Source organism: Suricata suricatta, chromosome 11 (assembly GCF_006229205.1).
Source record: "Suricata suricatta isolate VVHF042 chromosome 11, meerkat_22Aug2017_6uvM2_HiC, whole genome shotgun sequence".
Classification (NCBI taxonomy): domain Eukaryota; kingdom Metazoa; phylum Chordata; class Mammalia; order Carnivora; family Herpestidae; genus Suricata; species Suricata suricatta.
Genome location: NC_043710.1, coordinates 26,979,732 through 27,003,920, shown reverse-complemented (window position 1 = coordinate 27,003,920; position 24,189 = coordinate 26,979,732). Strand labels below are relative to the sequence as shown.

The following is a 24,189-nucleotide window of genomic DNA, read 5'->3' as shown; positions in this document are numbered from 1 at the left end:
GGTCAGGGTACAGGTGAGGGGTCGCAAGTACTAGAGCCCCAAGGGCTGCACCCTGAGTGCAGTGAGAGCCACAGGAGTGTTGGGCAGGAGACTGACACGGACTGAGTGCTCCCCAGTGGCTGGGCCCTGGGCTAGACCCTCCCCTGTGCGCGCGCACACACACACACACACACACACACACACACACACACCATCTCCATGCACATGTGTTAACGTAGAACTGACAAACTGTGTATTTCAGAGAGATGACTTTTCCTAAAACTGTCTAACCTCCCCAAGACTGTTTTCTTACCTGCAAATTGAGATAAGAATAGCACCTGGACAGAGAGCCTATCCCAGTGCCTAATGCACAGCAGAAGCTCAGAACATGCCCCCCTCCTTATCCTTTCTCTATCGATGTTCTTGCAAATTAAATAACCATTCATGCCTCTTCTGTACATGACGTTGTAGTTTTAGATCACTATGTCAATGAATACATTGGATTTGAGTGGTTTCAGTTGACCTAACTTTACTATCTCTTTGACCATTAAAGGAGTTTACTAATGTACATAAAATAAATCTGTTCTCTTTCCATTTAAATAGAGGTGAAAGGATTTCTTATGCTGCACCAAGAAGGAACATACATATACACCAAAACAATAAAGCCAAGTAAGAGCAGAACACATGTAAATATTAACTCTTGCTAATTAAATATTTATTTAGGGTATTATGTTCTGATACACTATACATTTTTCTTCATCAGGATAGAATAGCATAGCAAAAAGAGGCATACTGTTATTTTTCATAGAAACCCTTAAACTTTAAAAAATGTTAGTGGCATAAAAGTCACATATAAATACCAAATTACTAAAAGCAGTAGCAATTAAATGTTTGATGTCAACAGAAGCACATTATCTAAAGAGCTGTTTTCAGAAGTTAATAATGTGATTAATTGCCAATTGATTAAAAAAAAACTATGGAAAAGAGATCTTTTGTATACTAACAGAATTCCAGATCCTCATGCTGCTTGATGAGAGGCAGATCTTGGCTAATAAGGTACCAGCTAAAGTCAGAGAGGGTGTTTGAAGTCAGAGAGAAAGACCAGCTGACTTAGCATGTAGCACTTACCAATAGGGTCTCTAAATTATTCCAGAGCCTTGTCCTCAGCTTTGTGGGTCTAGTAGTCCTCAGAGTTCAACAGGATCTGGAAGACTGACTTATGCTAATCAGACTTATAAGGGATTGATATATAAACCAGATTGGTAGTATATTAATTCAAAATATAGACCAGAACTACCAAAGAGGTTGGAATTCTCCTTTAACTGGCCGTTATTGTTTGCCAATGAAAACCTATATGGGGAGCCAAGTTGCAACAGGGAAAATGGTAGTCCATTTGTACATTCATTCGGCTTTTAATTGAGCACCTACTATGTACAAAGCCGTGTTCTAGGCCCTGGGAGTATAGCAGTGAACAAGAAACAAAAAGCCTCCCTGCCCTCTTGGCATGTACATTTTCATGGAGGAGCAGAGACAGATGATGAGCAAATACATATGTATCATGTCAGATGGTAATGCATGCTTTAGAGCCTTACCGTTCCAGGTGGGGCCTGGGGGGCCTGCTGCATGAGCACCACCCAGGAGCTTGTTAGAAAGGCAGAATCTCAGGCCTCACCCCAATTTACAGAATCAGAATTGGACATTTGAACAAGATTTCCAGGCAATTAGTATGCACGTTAAAGTTTGAGAGGCCCTGCTTTAGAGAAATTAAGTAGGATGAGGGAGATGTAGGATGCCAGGATCAGGGATTGCTATCTGACAGAGAATAGATACAGTGACACTTGTTTAGATCCCTGAAAGAAGTGCGGGAGGGAGCCATGGATGTCTAGGTGAAGGGCATTCTAGGTGGAGGGATAGACTGGTGCCAAGGCCCTGAGAGAGGAGCATGTCCAGCAGGTTGGAGGAACAATCGGAGGCTGGTAGGCTGGAGGAGAGTGAGTTAAGGGAAGGGCAGTGGGCTGTTAGGTCAGAGAAGTAACCAGGGTGGCTGGAGAAGAGGATCACTCAGAGTCTTCTAGAAATTATAAGGATGCTGGCCCTTACTCTGAGGGCAGTGGGAGCCTTTGGGAGGTTTTGAGCAGAGGAGTGCTCTGTGATCTGAGTTTCTAAAGGATTAATTAGAAACGTCAGCTGTTGTGTTGCAAATAGACTATAGAGGACAAAGGACAAGGCAGGAAGCCATTGCAGTAATTCAAATGAGAGATGTTGGTAGGTTGGACCACAGTGGGTGCAGCAATAGAAAGAAGTGAAGAGGGGCGCCTGGGTGGCTCAGTCGATTAAGCCTCCAACTTTGGCTCAGGTCAGATCTCATGTTTGTGGGTTCGAGCCCTGCGTCAGGCTCTGTGCTGACAGCTCAGAGCCTGGAGCCTGCTTCCGGTTCTGTGTCTCCTTTTCTCTCTGCCCCTCCCCTTCTCATGCTCTGTTTCCCTCTGTATCAGGAATAAATAAAACATTTTTAAAAAAGTAAAAAAAGAAAGAAGTGAACAGATTTTGGATTTATTTGGAAAATGGAGATGGCAGGGTTTGCCAATGAATAGGAAGTTGGGTAAGAATAAAAGGGAAAGGTCAACATTGGTGGCAAAGTTATTGGCCTGAGCAACTGGAAGGAAGGAGTTGCAATTTATTGGGTTGGAGACTATCACAGGAAGAATGGGTCTGGGGTGAAATTGAGAGTTGGGTTCTTAACATGATAAATTTGAGATACTTCTTAAGTACCCAATTGGGGGCATGAGTGGCAGTCGGATGTAGGAATCCAGAGCTCAGGGTAGTGGTCCTGGTTGGAGATCTGTACATGAACACAGATAGTATTTAAAGCGCCTGTGAGATCATCTAAGGTATAGGAGAACCGAGAACTTGGATGGGATTAATGGACAGTATCATAACCTGAAACAGCCAGTTGCAGCCTTCTTGTTACCACGATAGACCTGTCCCAGCTGGATTACCCGCGTCTGCCCGTTGGGGCACATTCCTCTGACATGGACAAGTGCTTGCCTGTCCTTTGGCTCTCTTTTCCAGATTTCCTATAGACCCACTCCCTTCCAGCAATTATTTTTCTAGGCAATTGTTTTGGTTACTGTTTTCTTCCCTCTAGTTCTAAGAACATAATGGTCTTTTTGATTGGACCGAAGTATCTTCCATGCTTCCCCACCGGTGAGCATAGTAGAGACTCATCCATTTCATGTCAAGGGCTTTTTCTTTTTTCTTACATCTTCCTAACCCAACATATCAAAAAGTTGAAAGAAGTGTACAGTGAACACCATGTTCCTACTACCTAGATTCCACAATTAACATTTTATTATGCTTTCATTATCACATATGTATCTTCCTGTCCTTCAGTCCATCTTGTTTTTTCTTGATGCATTTCAAAGTAAGTTGCAAACATCAGCAGACTTTAAGCCTAAACATTTCAGCATGCATATCATTGCCTAGAATTAAATACTTGTTTATGATGTTTTAGGTAAAATTTACACAGAATAAAATGTACAGATCATAAGTATACCATTTGATGAGTTTCGACAAATGTATACACCTACGTGACCCTAACCCCTATCCTGATATAGAGTATGACCATCACCCTGCTGCCCTTTGCAGGTTAGTTAATTCCAACCCCACTCCCACAGAGGCACCTACTGTTCTAATAACACATTCTCCCTGCTGACAATAGCTTTGGATACTTTTTACTCTGCTTTGAGAACAGCCTGATTCTTCTGTTTAGACCAAGGCATTTTCAAGCTTCCCCAGCCAGCCCTTGGGGGTTAGATCCATCCACTCAGCTACGTTTATTCATTGCTCACTTGGAGGATGGCTTCACTACAATATTTAGTCTATCTGTGGCCTTTGCCTCCCACCTCTAATCCAACTCTGACTTTCAGATTTCTTCTTTCTTCTCTTTGGATTCATGGACATTCCCTTTGGGAAAAATTGATACCAATTCATCTTCCTCTTTCTCTTAATAATAGTATAGGCTGGTGTTTACTGAGCACCTAGCAGGGACCACACCAAAGCTCCACATACACCTCATCTCTCTGGTGCCTTATATCGAGACTCAGAGATCTAATAACTTGCTCAAGGCAAGGGCCTTTCTGATCCCAAACCCTCTTCACATCTCATGACTTGGGGACCAAGGGTGTGGGGTCTGCCCTCCCCCTCCCAGTGCCCCTTGTCATGTGCCTCCCTCTGCTCTTCCCACAGCCGTGGTGAAGAATCCACCCAACAACCTGTGGATCATCGCAGCAGTGCTGGCACCCATTGCTGTGGTCACAGTCATCATCATCATCATCACTGCCGTGCTCTGCCGGAAGAACAAGAACGACTTCAAGCCAGACACCATGATGAACCTGCCTCAGAGAGCAAAGGTGTGGAAGTGGGGAGGAGGGGCTCTGCCTGCCTGTTCTCTCTGGGCTTTTAAGCCATTGCAAGTACCTTCATAAACATGCTAACAAGCCCTCATCTTAAAGGAGACCCTTTATTTATTCGGATTTTTAAAAAATTATAGTAAATAATACATAACATAAAAGCTACCGTTGTAACCATTGTTAAGTGTATAATTCATTGTTTTTCAGGATACTCCCAGTATTGTGCACCCTTTATGTTTGTCATCAGGGCATGATAGCTAAATCTCCCCCTTAGCTGTAAGTACTTCTAATGGCTTAAGATACAGCAGCTCAGTGCTTTAAGGAAAGGCCATTGTTTTGCAGATGAGGAAACTGAGGCACAGAACCTTAGGAGCTAGATAGACCTGAAAAGGGCCATGGAGTTTATCTAATCTGACATCCTCCCTTTTCAGAGAAGTAACTACAGTTAGTAAGTAGCAGATCTGATGGTAGAACCAGGTCTTTTGGTTCTAATGCAGGGCTCTTCTGGGCATGTTAGACTCAGAATTTTCCTTCTTCCATTGACTGGAGTGACTTGTCTTTGAAAGCTTCCATGGCGAACAAGCTACAGTCTGGTCACATACCAGTTCAGTAGCCCGACTGGAGCCTGGCCGGGAACCCATCCACCCTGCACAGCCTCCACGCCTCTGGTGACAGTGGAATGAGGAAACTCCCAGTGCTAACTGTCCAGTCACATAACCCCCTTCATGATGTCCCCTCAAGGGAAATACAGTGATCTGTAATACCTGATATTTAGATAATGCCTTACAATTGGCTGGGTTCTTCTGGGTCTGTCACTCTGTCTGCTCATCCCACAGCCCTAGAAGGTAGGTCATAGTCAGGGCAGGTTTTATTATTTTCATATTACTGTTGAGAAGCCCAAAGGAAAGAGAGGCTGTGGGGCTTTGTCCAAAGTCACATAACTAGCAACAAGAAGAGCGACTCAGGCCCATACCTGTGTCTTTGGGCTCCTTCCACATTCTCCATGTTCCTGAGCCCTGAGATTTGGCAGGTAGACAGACGCCTGCTCCATCACTGAACTTCCGAGCTCTGTCCACCTGTGCAGGAATGTAGCAGCAAAAGGAATTTCAGTCCGCTGGAATGCATGTCGTGGAGTTGGTCCTTGCCAGCAATCGTACATGCCTAGTCCTTTCCAGATGATCACATCTCGCTTGAGCGAAAGAAATCAGTGGAATTTTATTGTTTGTTACACTAGTTCACCTGTTGCAAGCTGCAGTTTGATTAGATGCTCAGTCTACCACAGAGCCAAACTCCAAAGAAGGTTGTTCTGTTTCTGTTGACACAAAGGGCACCCGCTTTCCAGACACAGCACAGTGTCGGGAATTGCCCAAGTGGTGACAAATACAACTGTTCCGAGAAGGGGTCTTTCATCTCTATCTTAGCTTAGTTACAACCCGAGCCTTTCAGACATAACAATAATTACCAGAATCTAACTGCAGCCGAGTCCAGGAATGCGAAACATGCCATACCGAGCTTGTAAATGCCAACTCTGTGTTACAGATTAAGCCAAAGTTTTATTAATTTGCCAAGGTGAGCCAGGCAGCACATGGATTTCAGCGTACCTTCCGGCTTGAAAGCCGTTTGGAGCTGGAAGAGATTCGTGTTTGTAGGTTTTCATAGCCCCTTTTATGTTCCTACCTGGTGAATTGTGCTTGAAGAGATACACGGCTGATGTTGAAAATCAAGCCAATTTATGTTCCAGGACCAGGCTGAATTCACTTGTGTGTGGTGGCGCTGGCTGTTTCCTCCCTCAGTGATGCTGGGCTCCGCACTTTGATTTGCAAAAGCTCCTTTATCACAGGAAGCCAGCGGGGTGGAACTGCCTTTCTTACCGCAGTCCTTCTGCCTCGCAACCCAGGGACCCTGCAGTGCTGGAGAGGAGAGAGCCGCCCGCGTCACATCTCACAACCCGTGTGTGTGAGCAGAATTCACTTAATGCCAAGGGAAGAGGCGGATGAGAAAGTTAGCCTTCGTGACCAGTCCATAGCATGGGAGGGTGGTCTCCTGGTCTCCAGGGACGTCACTGCGTCTTTAGGGTGCAGGCTGCAGTCCGGAGGACATTCCCCGGGATCCCTGCTGAGACTCAGTGATAGAATTGACAGGCTAAGAGGAGCTGAGTGTGGCTGTGCTGGGAGCCAAGGCCAGGCCGTGCACAGCCGTAGCCTTCTTCAGAGACAAGGTACCATAGCCATGACCCTGTTACCATGGGTGTCAGCTGGGCTTCTGTAGGTAGCGGTCAGAAAATGATTAATGCAGGAGGGCCAGGTGTCAGGGCTCTCGCGACCTTCTTTCTTCCTGGTTCATTTCTTTTTACTCTTTGTCGTTGGATTCACAGCCTTTGCCCAGTGTTTCCCTTCATATAATTGATGAGAACATGGCTCCCTGGAACAGGCAGTCTTACGGGACAGTAGGTAGGGCCACATCCAGATGCAGGATGGAGCATGGAGGGCCCACAATGGTTGGCATGACCATCTGCTCGGGACAGGTCAGTCACCCCCTAAAGATGCCCAGCTGTTTCCTGTTTTTTCACATCTGTGTGACCTGTACTTAACCACTTTGTGCCTCAGTTTTCCTGTCTGTGAAATGGGGATGATAACAGTGTTTACTTATAGGTTGTTGTGAGGATTGAGTTTTGTAAGTTATTTTGAGCTGTGCCTGGCACATAAGTTTACATACAAGTTGGCCTTTATTATTATAAAAGCCCTTTTTTCTTTAAAGGTCTGGATAACATGTCTACCTTTTAAATTGTTGGGGATTATTTTGATTTGATAATTTTACAAAACTCATTGAAGCAGCTATAGATACTTCATTATGTCTTAATAGTATCAGGGGTCACTAGTGTCTTTCCAATGGCAATTAATTAATTTCAGATGATTTCCAAACTGAAATTGAAAGACCACAACCTTGGTCAGAAGAGTGAGGGACTAGACTTGAGTCTTTCACCACTTAGCTATGTGACCTTAGGCAAGTCATTGAACCTCTCGGAGCTTTTGTGTTCTTGCCTGTAAAATGAAGGCTATGATGTTTGCCCTGCTTCCCTCAGAGGGTGTTTGTGAGCACAAAATGAAGTGTCAGTGTTTTTAAGGCCGTAAGTACTGAGCATATGTGAGAACTGTATTATTAACCTAATAACAGTGGCCACTGTTGAAGCTTGTCCTTCCTTGATGTCTCTGTTTCTGCTCACTCACCATCAACCCAGTCCCCTGAAGTATCTAGAAGGTAACTTCAATACAGTGTGAAGGGTGAGGGGCCAAATCTAGGGAGAGTGGGGGCAAGAGGGAGAGGACCAGAGCCAGCTTGCTGTCCTCACTAGGTTCCTGGGAAGTCTTCGCTGCCGTCAGAGACTCAGTTTCTCACAGGCCAGTAGTCTCACATGGGAGCCAGGCCCCAGATGGTAGCAGATGCCTGACCAAGATGGTAGGCTGCAGAAGGAAGGGAGAGGCTGTGGGAAGGACCGTCAGGCAGCGCTCAGATGCCTGGCTCCATGCCACGTGGAACTGGGTTCAAATCCTGACTCCACCACACACCCACTGTGTGAGCCTGAGGAAGCTGCTTAACCTCTCCAGCCCTCGTTTCTTTATCTTTAAAACAGAATATTATCATAATAATATCAACCTCCTTGAACTGCAGTGCCCATGAAATGTCGTAACTGATGTCATGCATTCAGCACTGTACCAGTCATACGAAATGAGGCTGAAACTGTGAGTTCCTTGAGAGCAGGGACCAGCTATTATTCATCTTCGCATCTCCAGCACGAGACACAGTGGGAGGCACGAGTCAGTGGTCAGTAATTATAGGATAATGGCCTGGGAGTTTTATGGAAAAGGTACCAACAGGAGGCATGGCTGAACAGGTGGGTCCAGCCAGACTGCAAAGGGCCTTAAATGCCTTGCTGAAGAGTTTTGAGCGTCAAACTTAAAAAAAATTTTTTTCTTAACATTTATTTATTTTTGAAAGAGTGACATAGTGTGAGTGGAGGAGGGGTAGAGAAAGAGGGAGACACAGAATCTGAAGCAGGCTCCAGGCTCTGAGTTGTCAGCACAGACCCCGATGTGGGGCTCAAACCCACAAACTGTGAGATCATGACCTGGGCTAAAGTCAGTTGTTTAACAAACTGAGCCACCCAGGTGCCTTGAAACATTTTTTTTAAGTAGGCTTCGCATCCAGTGCAGAGCCCAACATGGGGCTTGAACTCAACACCCTGAGATCAAGACCTGGACTGAGACCAAGAGTTGGATGCTTAATTGACTGGGCCACTTGGGTGCCCCCCATGAGAGACTTTTAATGGATATGACTTGATGTGGTTTCAGAGAGATAACTTGGGAAGCTGGTCAAGGGTGAGCCTAGAAAGGATCTGAATGGAAGCAACAAGACCAAGCCAAGAGACAATAAACCAGTGGACCTGGAGAGAAAAGCTCAGCTTCTAGAAACATTTCAGTTGAATCTAGTTGGTGACCGTTGGTTGGAGGAGCAGACAATTCAGTAGTCTAGGAATGCGACCAGGTTGTCCAAAGGCTCTCCGTTTCATGTGGCACCACAGGAGGGAGGACAATGAACAGACAAACACTATTTCAGAAGCACGTTCCCAGATCCTGGTGCAAAATGTCTGCGGTCGCCATTTGGGTCAGAGTGTGTGTCTCAGTGAAGAGGGTGGGCTGAGCACAATTTCCAGAGTGAGTTTCCCAGGGAATTGCAGGAACGGTCCATGGCAGAACTACAGGCAGCGCGGAATAAGGAACCTTTGCTGGATTTTAAACTTGATCCTGTCCTGAGATACTGTTGTAAGATTTGATGGGCTGGGCCACAGTCTTAGACTGTTTCATCTAGCTGGAGCCTCTCTGTTTATGTTTCTTAGCTAAATTCACTGCTGAAGGAGGGCCCTCTCTCCATGTCAAGTTCTGATGGAACCCATCTGGTGGAGGTGGGGTTTCTTCCCCAAATTTTCTTTTTTTCTCCCTTCTTTTTTAAGTAGGCTCCATGCCCCAAATTGAGCCCAATGTGGGGCTTGAACTCATGACTCAGATTAAGACCTGAGCTGAGATTGTGGGATACTTAACGGACTGAGTTTCCAAGGCACCTTTCATCCCCAAATTCTCTTGAAAAGAATCACTGATTTCTATTTCACCTGGTCATGACTTAATAGGAAGGCAAATAATATTAACTAATATCAATTGAGCACTTACAATGTGCCAGCTACTTTACTAAATGCTGAACATGCATTTACCTACTTAGTCTGTGCAGCATCTCTTTGAGATGTTTCCACATACTTACACGTTCGATCCTGCTTACCCTACTATGATCTCCATTTTATAGGTGAAGAAACTGATGTGCCGGGAATTTCAGTATCTTCCCCAAGGTCACCTAACTCAAACGTGGGAGAACCAGGATTGGAACCCAGACAGTCTGTTTTTGGAGGCAGACCCCACAGTCCTGCCTTCAGTCTGTGTTGTGCTGCTCTGGGGTGTAAAGCAGAATAGAGACACTCCCAGGAATTGTTTAAATATGCCTCTTGGTTTTTTATTGCCCCACTAATAGATGTCTACTGGGCTTTGTTCACAGCTGCCCTATTCACTTGGGATTTCAGACATTGTGCAATAAAGGCCTTGCTAATTACCCAGTAATGAATCATAGGAGAGCCATAGGTCTGGATTTGAGTGATTCCATAAACTCCATTTTATTATTAATAGTTGTACTGCTTCATGTGTGGAAGCACATTTCTTTCCCTCTGTTTTCAGAGCTGTGATTCCCCTTTCATACCCAGGGGTGGCTTAGGTGAAGCAGATCTGATTATCTTCATTTCTCATTATCTTCATATCACATGTTTTCAACCACAAGTCACTATGTTAAACTGATAAGCAGATCTGATTATTTTCATTTCTCAGATGAAAAAGTTGAGGTTCAGAATTCCAGTGTCTTGGCAAAGCCCCAGACCCCTTTCTATGCATAAAGCCATGTGAAAGTGGGGTTCAGGAATGACAAGATGTTCCTAGCCAGATGATTCAGGACCTATTTCATATTTTAATTAAGAGTCTCTAATTAGCAGTATCCAGTGACTTAAAATTGGTGGTTTAAAATTCTTGAAAGAAGTTTGTTCTCACATACATATTTGCATCTTGTTTACACTATTCATTTTTCCAAGTAAGTCTTTTCTGTAGCTAAGCGGAATTAGCACAGATTCTGATTTTGCAGATAGAAATGATGAGGAAGATTTGAGTTAACTCTTGTTCATCAGAAAGCTTAGTATGGTCCTGTCACATGTGCTATCCTGCCCATCTTCTCTTAAAGCTGTCATTAGAGTCACACTTTGCCAGAAACGTGACCACAAATCTGTTTCCTCTTTGCAGCCTGTGCAAGGCTTTGATTATGCCAAGCAGCACCTGGGCCAGCAAGGGGCGGATGAGGAGGCTGTCCCTGTGACTCAGGAAACGGTAGTCCTACCGCTCCCTGTTAGAGATGCTCCTGCCTCTCAAGAAAGAGACATCGCCCAGGATGGAAGCACCATCAAGACGGCCAAGTCCACCGAAACCAGAAAGAGGTAGGCATGGGGTCAACTTCTGCCTCTCCAGATCAGCAAGGGAATCATTGATGATGAGAGCAGTGGAAGCCTCAAGTTAATACCACTTTTCTCTTTAGAAACTCCCCTCTTTGGAGGCACCTGGGTGGCTCAGTCGGTTGAGCATCTGACTTCAGCTCAGGTCATGATCTCGCAGTTTGTGAGTTCAAGCCCCACAGTGGGCTTGCTGCTGTGAATACAGAGCCTGCTTCAGATCCTCTGCCCCCTTCTCTTTCTGCCCCTTCCCCACTTGTGTTCTCTCAAAAAAATAAAATAAACATTTAAAAATAAATAAGTAAATAAAATAAAAATCCCCCTTTAGGGGTGCTTGGGAGGCTCAGTCCTTCAAGCATCCAACTCTTGATCTTGGCTCAGGTCATGATCTCATGGTTTGTGGGCCTGAGCCCCACATCAGGCTCCATGCTGACAGTGTGGAGCCTGCTTAGGATTCAGTCTTTCTCTCTCTCTCTCTCTCTCTCTCTCTCTCTCTCTCTCTCTCTCCCCTTCTCCCTCCCCACACCCCCCCACACCCCCGTTTTTTCTTTCCCTCTGCGCTTCTCCAGCTCATGCTCACACTCTCTCCAAATAAATAAATTTAACAAAATTCCCCTTGGGGTGCCTGGGTGGCTTAGTCAGTCAAGCATCTGACTTCAGCTCAGGTCATGATCTTACAGTTTATGAGTTTAAGCCCCGCATCAGGCTCTGTGCTGAAAGCTCAGAGACTGGAGCCTGCTTTGGCTTCTGTGTCCCACCCCCCCTTCCCTACCCCTGTTCACCTCTGTCTCTCTTTCTCAAAAATAAATAACCACTAAAAAACAAAATTTCCCTTCATGCTAAAATAGGTGACAGGAATTTCAATACTTGCTTCTCATGAGCCGTCCTTTGTAAGGTTTTACATCACTAATTAGCCACAAAAGCAGAGGTTTTGCTTTCATATTTATTACAACAAATTTGGCACTGGCATCATACTTAGATTTTTTTTTAAACTTATCTTAAAAGCAGTGCCTTTGATTCAGTAGAGTTGTATTTTATCTGACAGTTTTAGTTCAAAAACTATTTTTTGGAGTTCTTACCGTGAACAGAGCACTTTGACAGGCATTGGAAGGCCTACCGAAAGGTTTATGATTGGTTCCTGACCCCAAGGATCTCATGATGGAGAGACCGAGAGATAAATACTTGGAAACCAAGCATGATGTGCAGGTGCTCAGGGAAGAGTCTGAATGAAGTGCTATGGAAAAGAAAGGAAGAACTTAAATCTGATGAGGGAAAGGATGGTGGAGGAGCTTATGTTTTAGCTGCACCTCAGAGGGTGAGTGGAGTGTCAATAGTCGTGGAGAGATCATTCATTTAATGGTGAATGTCCCTAGGGTTTAGAGTTCACAGTGATTGGGATACAGTGGAGGATGAAATCAGATGATAGGTGAAAATTGTAGAGGGTCTTAACTGCCAGGCTGTGGAGTTTGACCTTTATTCTCTGAGCAGTGGGAAGCCATTGAAAGTTCTTCAGGAAGACAGTGATGTGCAGCCTGAATTTTAGAAAGACTGCTCCAGTAGCAATGTGGATGATAGATGGGAGAAGTTAGGCTAGAGGCCAGGAGACTTGTTGTAAGGACTTTACAATAGTCTTATAAAGCGGTAATGAACTCTATGGCAATGCTTGTTGGCTGGCCAAGCCAACTCCCATTGCCAAGTCCCTTCTCTGTTGCCTGAGACCACAATGGAGGCTAGAAAAGCTACATCATCCCTGCCTCACTTCTTCTCTCCCTCCTGTCACCTAAGAGATATTAACTGATTGCTGTTTATCAGGCCCTGGGGAGACTGCAGTGAACAAGACAACATTCCTACTCTCTCGTGCTTACTATAAATAGAGAAATAGATATATAGTAAGTCAGGTGGTGATGCACATATGAAGAAGAAAACCAAAGCATGGTAAGAAGATAGAGCAATGGAAAGGGAGATGTGATGCTCTTTTAGCTAGGAAGTTAGGGAAGGCCTTTCTGATAAAGCGATACCTGAGAAAGACCTAAATGAAATGACATGTAAGTCTCAAAACTATCTTGCAGAAGAATGTTCCAAGCAGATGGAACAGTGTGTGCAAAGCCCAGAGGAGGGAATCTCTTAAAATATTTAGAGAAGAGCAAGAGGGCCAAAGAGGCCAGTGTGAGCTAGGGAGGAAGAGGTGGTGGATAGATCAGAGAAGTTGCCTGAATTTGATCTTATTAGGCTTTTATTGACCAGAGTCGGGACTTGGAATTTTATTGTGAGTAAAGATAGGAAGTTATTGGAGGGTTTTGGGAACAGTGACATGATGTGACTTGCAGTTTTAAAGGATCACTCTGGCTGCTGTATGGAAAACAGATGGTGGAAGCAGAGAGAAAGCTAGGAGGCTGTTACAGTAGTCCAGGTGATGTAGATGGTGCTGTCGGCCAAGGCATTGTGGGGTGAGAAGTGATAGGATTCTAGACATGTTTTGAAGGAAGAGCTATAGTAAGCCTTGCTTTGCTGATAGATTTTTGGTAGGAGTGGAAATAGAGAGAGGTGAATTTGCCATTGGTGTATTGGCGAGGACTAGAAGAGAAGAAATTTGTAAGGGATGATCATGAGTTTGAATGTGCGCATGTTAAGTTTGAGATGTCATTTAGACATTCAAGTGGATGTGTTCAGAACTCAGATAACAGTAGGAGTCTGGGATTCAGAGGAAAGGTCCAGAGTAGAAATATAAATGGAGGAGTTGTTAGTATTTAGTTATTTTAAAGCTGTGATACTTGATGGGATCACCTGGGAAAGTATAGAGAGAGAAGAGACCCACGACCTGACCCCTGGAACATCTCAATGATTAGAGATCCAGATGATGAATAGGAATCAGCACCGGAGACCAAAAAGCATCAGGAAAAAAGCCCTGAGGAGGACAAAGTAAGAATGGAACCCAGGAAGCCAAGAGAAAGGAGTAGTTTGAAGGGGAAAGAAAGATTGTCTGTGTCAAATACACAAATTTTGCACTAGAGTCAGCAACAGGTCTGTGTTTTTCCTCCAGGAGATCTTGGTACCTCAGAGGTACAGAGAAACAGAGGGCTGGATTTCAGCCTGTGTAGGAAAGAAGGTTGAAGGGATGTGGATGAGTTATCTATTGTTCCACAATAAACTACTCCAAAACTTAGCAGCTTAAAATAGCAGCCATTTATTTAGCTCATGATTTTTGGTGGGTCAGAAATTTGGGCTCAGCTCAGGTAGGTGGTGGTTCTGGGCTGAGTTAGGCTTGCCTAATCTCAGCTGGGCTCACTCATGTGTCTATAGTCAGGTGGTAGGTTGGCCAGGCTGGCTTGTTGGTGATAACCTTGCCTGAGGTGGCCAGGTAACTGGGTCCTCTTGCTACATGGTCTCTCGTTCTCCAGCAGGCCTGCTCTAGCTCTCTCACAGGGTCGTTGCAGGGTTCTCTGCACAGCAAGAAAACAAGCCCCAAGGGCAAGCACTTCTCATGTCTTTGCTCTAGTCAAGTTCGCTACTGTCCTATGGGCCAAAGCAAGACACATGGTCTAGTCCAGAGTCAGTGTGGGAGAGGCTACCAAAGCTTGGTTCCAGGGAGGTAGGAATAAATTGGGATCAGACCTGCAAGGGTCTGCTCCAGCATGAAGAGTTGAAACATACAGAGAAACAATAGATTATTTATCTGAGTAAATATAGATTATTTACCTACAGTAATTACTTGAATTATGATCTTTGCCAAATACAATAAAGGTATGTTAAAAATTGATTTATCATCTACTAGAGGATACTGAGACGAGGTAAAGAGAATTACTAAAATTAGAATATTAACATAGTACTGCTAGGAAGAATAAAAATTATTTTCTACCCATTCTTATTGAATGATTTAAATCATGTAAAGATTTATTTAAAAAAATAACTTTTTGGGGGGTCCCTGGTGGCTCAGTCCATTGAGCATCTGACTCTTGGTTTCCATTCAAATCATAATCTCATGATTTCGTAAGTTCGAGCCCCGCATTGGGCTCTGTGCTGAGAGTGCAGAGCCTGCTTGGAATTCTCTCTCTCCCCTTCTCTCTCTTCCCCTTCCCCACTCACACCATCTTTGTCTCTCAAAATAAATACGTAAATTTTTTTAATTTAAAAAAATAAAAAATTTCTTTGTTTAAAACAAATATTTCTTGAAATAGCAAGGACTCTACTCTTGTTAAACAAATTCAATTACTTACCCCCAGAATTTTATTAGGAAATATTAGTTCATGAAACAAATATAGATAAAGAAAACAGTGTTTACACAGCTGAATGATTTCTACATTTGCTTCATAATGTTACATAAAAACAGAACTTTACTAAGGGCGGTATCATTGCCAAAGCTATGCGAGAAACCTCACCTCTGTTCAAGTTCAGCTGACCACGGGAATCCAGTTCATTTGGGAAGATACTAAGATGCTGAAACGAAGAGCAAACCCATCATGTATTTATTTTTCTGGCTTTTCCATCTTGCCACATTAGTTTCCTTGTTCCTGCTGGTTGAGGACTGCATAACCTCTCAGAACGGGTCTGTTAGGTGATCCAAAAAGTTTTGCAAGTGAAAAATAGGAGAAACCAGTGATTTGATGGTCATTAAGATACCTCAATTTTTAAAAATTGTTTTAAAACTGAAATCCGAGGATTCAGCCACTTGCAGGTAACCAGACAGGTGTTGTAGGTCCTTTCCTCTCACTAAGGCCCCTGGGGATGCTCTTCCATTGGCCTGGGACTGGGACTAATGAGCGAGGATAAAGAATCAACCTCATAGGGACAGCCATTGGCAATGGGTACTTTAATTCAGTGATTGGACATAATTGTTGAGCCATCGATTAATCCCCACCCCCGTGACTCTTCATCTGGGCTCCGTGTATACCCATACCCCCAGAAGGGGTGGACTGTTAAGTTCAATAGCCTAAAACTACGGCCTCACAGGTGGCACTTTTTTGCTTTCAGAAACAGTTTTGTTACTGTCATGTGGGTGGACACCCACACGAATCTCACCTTATGTTTTTGACCAGAAGTTTGAGTTCATGGCCCCAGGTAAACACAAGTCCACAAGTGGATGAAAGAGTAAAGCAGAGTTGGAGTTTCTCTCCAGAAATGTGTTCATTCATACCTTTCCCTGGAGTGAGAGAAACAGCCAGAAAAGTGTTTCAGGATCAATCGAAGGAAAGAATATTGCAAATAATATGCTGTTAAGTATTTTGTGAATGTAAACATAGATCACAAGAAAACTTTTCCCTTCCTTCCCTTCTGGACCTCAGTAAAAACCTTGTTGTCCTAATAAAGCCAGTTGGAAAAGTAGGTGCCATTAACTGTGAGGTTCTGAAAACAATCCAAGGGCTTATGTCTTCTCTTTGTATGTATATTTATATAGCCAGCGCTCAGTGATCAAATAGATGTTGGGTAGGGGGCGCCTGGGTGGCTCAGTCGGTTGAGCGGCCGGCTTCAGCTCAGGTCATGATCTCACGGTTGTGGGTTCGAGCCCTGCGTCAGGCTCTGTGCTGACAGCTAGCTCAGAGCCTGGAGCTTGCTTCAGATTCTGTGTCTCCCTCTCTCTCTGACCCTCCCCTGCTCGTGCTGTCTCTCTCTGTCCCTCAAAAATAAATAAAAGACATAAAAAAAAATTAAAAAAGAAACAAAACAAATAGATGTTGGGTAAATAATATATACTTAACAAATTATCTGGGGCACCTGGCTGGCTCAGTCAGTGAAGCATGTGACTCTTGATCTCAGGGTTGTGGGTCCGAGCCCCATGTTGGGGGTAGAAATTACTTTAAAAAACAAAATCTTTAAAAAAAAGAATTAATGCCTTATCCATATTTTCTCAAGCTGCATTCTTTGTATTACTATCTTATGGTGAAAGAGATTTGGGGCCAAATAAACTGGGAAATACTAGATTAAACAAAAGGAGATGTTAGGACTCTTTATGATAGGACTGATGGGGACTTTGATATGTTACTGTGCATGAGGACCATCCAAAGAAGGAATATCATAAACAACATTGCCCAAACTTACACTTCTCTGTGGAACTTTGTCAAGGAATGTCTCATTTGGCTCTGTTGTTCTATGGAACCCTCTGGGCAGATTTTGCATTATCCCATGGCTGTGAGTGGGCACTGTCATTGGTCATGGTTTTGGGGCACTGAAGTACACTAAAGAGTACAGAACTGAGAATTCTAAATTCCCATAGGATGAAGAGGGAGAAGGGAGGGAAAGAAAGGACAAAGAACATCTACAAAGATGCATAGTGTCCACTTAAGAGGCTACTTACTTAGTGGTCAAGTGCTATGTGTTATTCCAGTCAAGTTTCCATTGTAGGGGCCTTTAGGTTCTAAATCTGGACAGTTAACAGAGAAGGATAAGAAGTTTGATGAGGCCTCTGGATATCTGCCTCCTGATTGTCTCCACAGAAGGGAAGGCAGTTGGACTTCATGGTGATCTAAGACCTGAGGGAGCACGAACCCCAGCAGGGGCTCTAAGAGCCCATTTCCCACAGAGTTCCAGACTAGAATCATCCCCCACCTAAGGGAAGGGGAGAAGGCCCTGTGGCTTGTCCTGTGTAAGGCCTGCCTTATCTGAGGACATTGTAGGACTTTGTAGGCGCTCTGGTGTGGGGGGAGAGCCCCTACCTGCAGGGGGAGCGCTGGTTTCCAGGACTGATTTGCCACTTCCCTGACTCCGCTCAGGATAAAAACACCCCACCTCCTTGACCACCATCTCATTCCTCGCTTGCTAAACAAGTGTGCAAGTCACCGAGCCAGTGGCTTGTCGTAATGATCCCCTAACAGTTTTGAAAGCATTCTGCATAGTCCGTGGCATCTACTTGGTGCTTCTGAGGGGGAGCTCTTGGAGAGCCCGGGTGGTGTCCCAGTATCTCTGTATACCGGTATTCCTGGCACAATGCCCAGCACAGAGCTGGCGCGCATGAAGTATTTCCTCAAGAAATGGAGAGCTCAAATTGGTAGTTTCAAAGATAAGCGATTACCAGTTAGTACAGTGAAAGAACGTGTGAGTGTGCACACGTGCAGGTATGTGAGAAGCAGAATGAAGAACTCAGTGATGGGTGACGTAGGCTTTAGTGGTCAAAGTATATTCTGTAAAGGGAATAGGCAGAGAGAACTGTGTCTAATGCACGTCCCTGCAGATGCCATGTGCTCTGCAACACTATCCAAAGTGCTGTGTTTTAAAAGGAGGACATACTTAGAAACTCCATACCGCCGTTTCCACAGACACTGGGGGTTAATGGAACAGAGATGGGACCTGAGGGCCGCACTCACTGAACTCTTCCGAGCTAAGTACTCCGCAGCGACCAGCTGCTTAACCCACACGGTAGTGTGAGGCTTGTTGTGTTTTCTTTTCCTGTATCAGTTCTTCTTTGTGGATAAAACCAGAATGAAAGGCGACAGACATAAACTGTGCAAATAAAATAACCTTGAGAGGAGGCTGCTGGAGTCGAAACTCACCATCTCCCTGTTGCTATGGTTACTTCCAGCAGGTCGCCCAGTGAGAATGGCTCTGTCATCAGCAAGGAATCAGGGAAGCCCAGCTCAGGGAGGCGCTCACCCCAGAATGTAATGGCACAGCAGAAAGTGACAAAGGAGGAGGCACGGAAGAGAAATGGTGAGAAGCCCTCCTTGCCATCACCACCCCTGGGCCCATCCCACACACACTTGCACACACATGTGCGCCCGTGTTCACACACACCCATGTGCTGTAATCCTACCTTCTCTCTGGTGTGCCCCAGAAAGGTCAGGAATCAGCTACCTCCCTCCTGGGGCATCGCCTCTCCCCCTTCTCTGAATTTTTGTGTCTCACGCCCTCTACTCACTGTGCTTACGGAGTTGAGCAGCGCTTTGGAAAAGCCCTGTGCATCGTGAACTGATGTTTGCTTTGAGACGTTTCTAATTCTTGGCTGAATTGACAGGATTCCCAGCTGCAGGTCCACTTGGGCAGCAGCTCTCTGCTCGCTGCTGGTCTTGGAGATTCCCCTCATTTTCTTGCCCTGACTCCCTTGATAGGTCTTCGGGGCTCAGTCTCTGCCAATAAATCCAGATGCCACCAATCCACCTCTCCAGGGAAAAACAACACAGTAATAAATCTGTCATCATAAAAATCAGCCTATGCTTCTGCCTTTGTTCTCCAGGGAAACGTAACTGTTTGATTTTCTCTCACACAGATCTTTTCCCTCCCTATAAAGGATGGGTGTTGGAGTTTATTTCGAAGTTGTCGGAACTGCCTTATTGTGTGGTGGCACTATCTATACGTTGCATCTGTCAGACATCCTTGTGTGTCCCCTCCTCCTGGGCCCACCTTTGTCCTGACTATCATCTTGATGCACCCCTTCCATGTGTGATGCTGGCTGACTGGAGCCCAGGTTCAAGTACCTGGTGCTGCCACCCAGATTCGAAGAAATTCCTTTCAGGTTTCAATGGGTTGTTAGGTGTGATCCTACAGAAATGCCACGTGAAAAGCCAAGCAGTGTGGCACACAGGTTAGCTGGGCTTCCCTTTTAAAGGAATTTGATGGAGTGTGGTTCAGGGATTCTCTCTTGGAGGTAGTTCCAGAATATTCTTCCATTTCTTTTTTCTGACCCAAAAAAGAAAGACGAGGAATAATGTTACACAATAGATTTGTGTTCTGCAAGGAAAATGTGATCTGCATTCCCATTTCCAGCCATTATATAAAGCACTATTTTAAATTGTCGTACTGATTTGATTCTTAAATTTCTTCTTCTGAATTCCCCATGGCCTGTAATGCAGAGGCTGTGCTTTCTACACCAGAATCAGGTCTGGCATGAGGGGTTTTCTTGGAATATCCACCCTACCTAAGACCACCAGAAATCCTGTCACCTCTCTGCCACGCCAGCTCACAGAAAGCTTCCCAGAAACATATAGTCCGGTCAAAGTTTGTCCTCCCACACATGTCCCATCACCCCCCTGGGTCCTCAGATGACCTTGAATTACTCAGCCTGTGTCTTTCTCAGACCTTCTTACTATGCATATGACAACACACACAATCTTTTTTGTTCTATTGTTTTGTGTTTTAATAAAATGAATCAATGCACATACTGTTCTGTGCTCTTCTGTTTGGTTAAAAATGTACAATGTACAGACTCCTCTGTCAGTAAATCACATTTACAAGATGATGCCCTTCCCTGTCCCTTGCACTTAATCCACAGAGGAGAAGGAAGCAGGGCCTGTTTCAGACCCCATCACTCCGCACCCTGGCTGGGGAGACACTGCCCTGCCCAGATGTTCCTGCTGACCTTCCCTTCTTGCTTTTCCACCGTTCTACTTGCCTCCTTACTGTTTAAGTCACTTTGATTATTTAAATATCAGTCTCAGAAATAATAAGAGCCACCTGCATGAATGAAATCCAATTACTGTGCTATGTTGAGGCTTTAATGTTTGTTCTATTAAAAAGCCATTCTTTCTCCAGGTTTATGATGTTTCATTGCATTTTGTTTTTTTGCCAGAGGAAACCCAGTGAGTTTTCAGAGTTGGCCGCTTCTCTCGTACCTCAGGTTCCCATTCAGGGAAATTCAGCTTGAAATTTTCACATGGAAAAATGATGAGACCGATTCATTTAATGTAAAAATCCGTCAGAATTCTGGGTGGACCTTCCATAGAACCTACATTTGTCGCTTTTTTAAAAATTATTTATTTATTTATTTATTTATTTATTTATTTATTTATTTTTGAGAGACAGAGAGAGACAGTGCGAGCAGGGGAGGGTTAGAGAGAGAGGGAGATACAGAATCTGAAGCAAGCTCCAGGCTCTGAGCTAGCTGTCAGCACAGAGCCTGGTGTGAGGCTTGAACCCACAACTGTGAGGTCATGACCTGAGCTGAAGCCGGACGCTTAACCGACTGAGCCACCCAGGCGCCCCAATTTGTCCTTTTTTAAATCATAGGGCTTCACATTCTCATATATCTACTCGGTTAGAGTCACCAAAGTGTCAGTAGTGTATTTTATTGGATTGGAAGACAAGCAGAAGGAAGGAAGGAAGGAAGGAAGGAAGGAAGGAAGGAAGGAAGGAAGGAAGGAATTCTTGATTTATGGAAGTTAAAACCAGGAGTGAAAATAAGACACAACTTGATTGGGGACAGTGGCATTTATGATGATACTGATGTGATGGTGTCTAAGACACTTCCACAGGTTGGCTGTGGCACTTCGCTTTAGCATTCTCCCACATTTTTTCCTTTAGGGACTAATTATGCATCAAATATTCCCACAAACCTGCTGTACTCCCACACATTAATAAATCAATATTTAATGTAATATCTTTTTCCGTCAGTCTTTTGGCAGGGAGCAGGATAACTATTTTTCTTGTAAGCCTGGAGGGACTATTGTACACATTAGAATCTTATTTGAGAATAAGGACGGGCAAGAACTGTAGTTTGTACAACTTCCAGGATATAGTTATGCTCTCTCTTTACTCTGTCCACACAGGGTAGAAGGTGAGGGTGTCACAACCCAGCATCAGTAAAACTGCTCTGTACCATCTCTTCACCCTCTGCATGATTTAGTGATCACAGAACTTTTAACTTCTACATGTTCACCTGTTCTGCAGGTACTAACAACTAACAACAATCTCCTTTTCTAAGTCAGGAAATTGTAGTCATTTCTTCCTTCCTTCCTTCATTCAGAAAACCCTTATTCAAAGCCAACTACACATGAGACATCATTAAAGGCAATAGGCACCTGCCTTTTAAAGGGCAGGCAAGAATGGAGCCTATATTCCAGGGGCAGGGATGGGGACAGGTTAAATCAATACAAGGCAGCAGAGATAAGTGCTATGAAGAAAGTAGAACATAACAAGCTGATGGGCAGGTTATTTTAGATTCATGGATAAGGACTTTTTTTTCAAGCTTCAGTTGAAAAATAAGAAGGAACTAGGCATGTAAAGATCTAGGGAAAGAGTATTTTGAGCACACCTAATATGTGTACTCTGAGAGAACACCTAATGCAGAATCCCAGAGGTGAGAACAAGCCTGATGTAGGCCATTTAAGCAGGCCATTGTAGCCGGAGCAGAGTGGATAAGGGGAGAGGTAGGAAATGTGCTCAGCCTGGTGGTCAGGACCAACTCACAGAGACTTAGGGTTTTATTCTGAGATGAGACTTTGGAGGGTTCTGACTATAGGAGTCCTGTGATCTGATTACCTTTTGAAGAGAGAATCATCCTAGCTGCTGGGACTATGTATCTTAGGTAGGACAAGAGTGGAAGCTCACAGGAGAGAGGTTGTTTAGGTGGATTAGGTATTGATCACTGTGTAACAAATAATCCCAACACCTGGCAACCAAAAATGATAATCTGTGTTTATTATCTTATGTAATGTCTGTGCATCAGGAATTCAGGAGTGGCTTAGTTGGGTGGTTCTGGCACAGAGTACCCCAGGAGGTCATGGTCAGGATATTGACCTGGGCTGTAGTCCTCTAAAGGCTTGACTGGGACTGCACAGTCCACTTACAAGATGGCTTGCCTGCAGAGTTATTGGAAGGAGTCTCAGTTTCTTGCTGCATGGACCTCTTCATAGGGCTGTTTGAGTCTCATATGGTAGCTGACTTTCCAGAGTAAGTGATCCATGAGAGAGCAAGGTGGAAGCCACAAGGTTTTTTGTTGTTGTTTTTTAATGACCTGTCATTTCTGATATTTCCTGCTGGTTACACGGGTCAGTCCTATTCATCATGACTGTGAATATCAGGAGACAGGAATTACTGTGTGCCATATTGGAGGCCGGCTGCCGCACATGGCTTTCGTAGTAGTTACCCAGGTCTGACCAGGCAAGAATTGCCCAGCAAAACTCTACTCTAAAAGATGTATGAGTAGAGATTTTCTTCTGTCATTGGATGTTTGGTGACCTGCTATTTGCAAATGAATCCACAGAACCAAGAAATACTCCAATTGCAGCCCATTGTTAGACTATGAGGTGTTTTTGGCCCCATTGTAAAATAACAATTTACTCAGCTTAATTGACAAATCTATGATTATGATAAAGTGACAATATGATACAAACCATGTGTTTGTTGGTAATTTAAATGACATCCCAATCTCTTGAGCAAGCAGTAAGAAAGATGAATACACTTCTATTACATTCATATTTTATAGAACACCTATTTTTGCTCCTAAATTGCCTGCCGGTCTTGTTGTTTGAACAGGCTTAATTTCTCTCTTGGCCAGCCATGCTCAATAAACTGTCATTCTTAGAGTTACCTAATGGGACTGTGCTTTAAGCACAAGTCAATCAGCAAGATACCACTGGTCCTGGAACTTCTTCTGTCAGCTTAGTTATGGAAGCACAAGGCAAACTGGTGTCTTCCAGCAATCAGGGCAGAATTCTCTGTCAGGGGAGAATTACTTTAATAGAGCGTAGGCAGAATTCACTCTATTTAATTAGGGAAGTTGTCTATAGTTTTAAATTGGTTTTATCTGGCAGCTATTTCTTAGCTTTCTTTTGTTTCGACAAACGAAAAAACCCAAATCCAAATCGTTGGAGAAGCAGCCTTGAGAAAGAAAAAAAATAAACCAGGGGGCGCCTGGTGGCTCAGTTGGTTAAGTGTCCAACTTCAGCTCAGCTCATGACCTCACAGTCCATGGGTTCGAGCCCCGCATCAGTCTCTGTGCTGACAACTCAGAGCCTGGAGCCTGCTTCAGATTCTGTCTCCCTTGCTATCTGCCCCTCCCCTGCTCGTTCTCCGTCTCTGTCTCTCAAAATAAAATAAATAAATAAAGACATTTAAAAAAATAAATAAGTAAACCAAGTGTTAGCAGCAATTCTTATGGCTGGTTGACCAAGGAAGACTTATTACCTTACATGGCGCTGTAAGGACACAGGTCTGAACCAAACTGACTCCGTGACAGGCTTCAAGTTTCCCTCTGACCTTGGAGGCCTAAGTGTTGGTTTCCCAGAATTATTAGACAATAAAAGGGCATAGATTGCTCAACCAGGGACCACCACCCTAGTAACACCCAATCAGAAGCGGCCAGCTAAAATGCTTAACATTTCTGAGGGCAGGCCTAGAGTTAGAAGCTATAGATAATCACTTATTGCTTAAAGCTAGTTACACCCTACGTGAGGGTCCTGGGTCCACTCTGTAATCGGTTAATATTCTAAATGTTGTGATTGGGTCCTGCCAAAAGTAACGAACACTCTGGACAATATGTATAGTTAAAGTTACTGCCAATGATGTTAG

General features: G+C 44.2%; 1 protein-coding gene across 1 annotated transcript in view; it reads left to right on the top strand.

Annotated features, from left to right (window-relative positions):
* The window catches only part of KIAA1549L (KIAA1549 like), a 262,753-nt gene that overhangs the window by 176,911 nt on the left and 61,653 nt on the right, over positions 1-24,189 (top strand). The window contains exons 12-14 of the mRNA XM_029915550.1: positions 4,228-4,391; positions 10,775-10,965; positions 18,488-18,615. Coding sequence (XP_029771410.1) covers positions 4,228-4,391; positions 10,775-10,965; positions 18,488-18,615 — 483 coding nt within the window. The remainder of the gene's footprint in view (positions 1-4,227; positions 4,392-10,774; positions 10,966-18,487; positions 18,616-24,189) is intronic.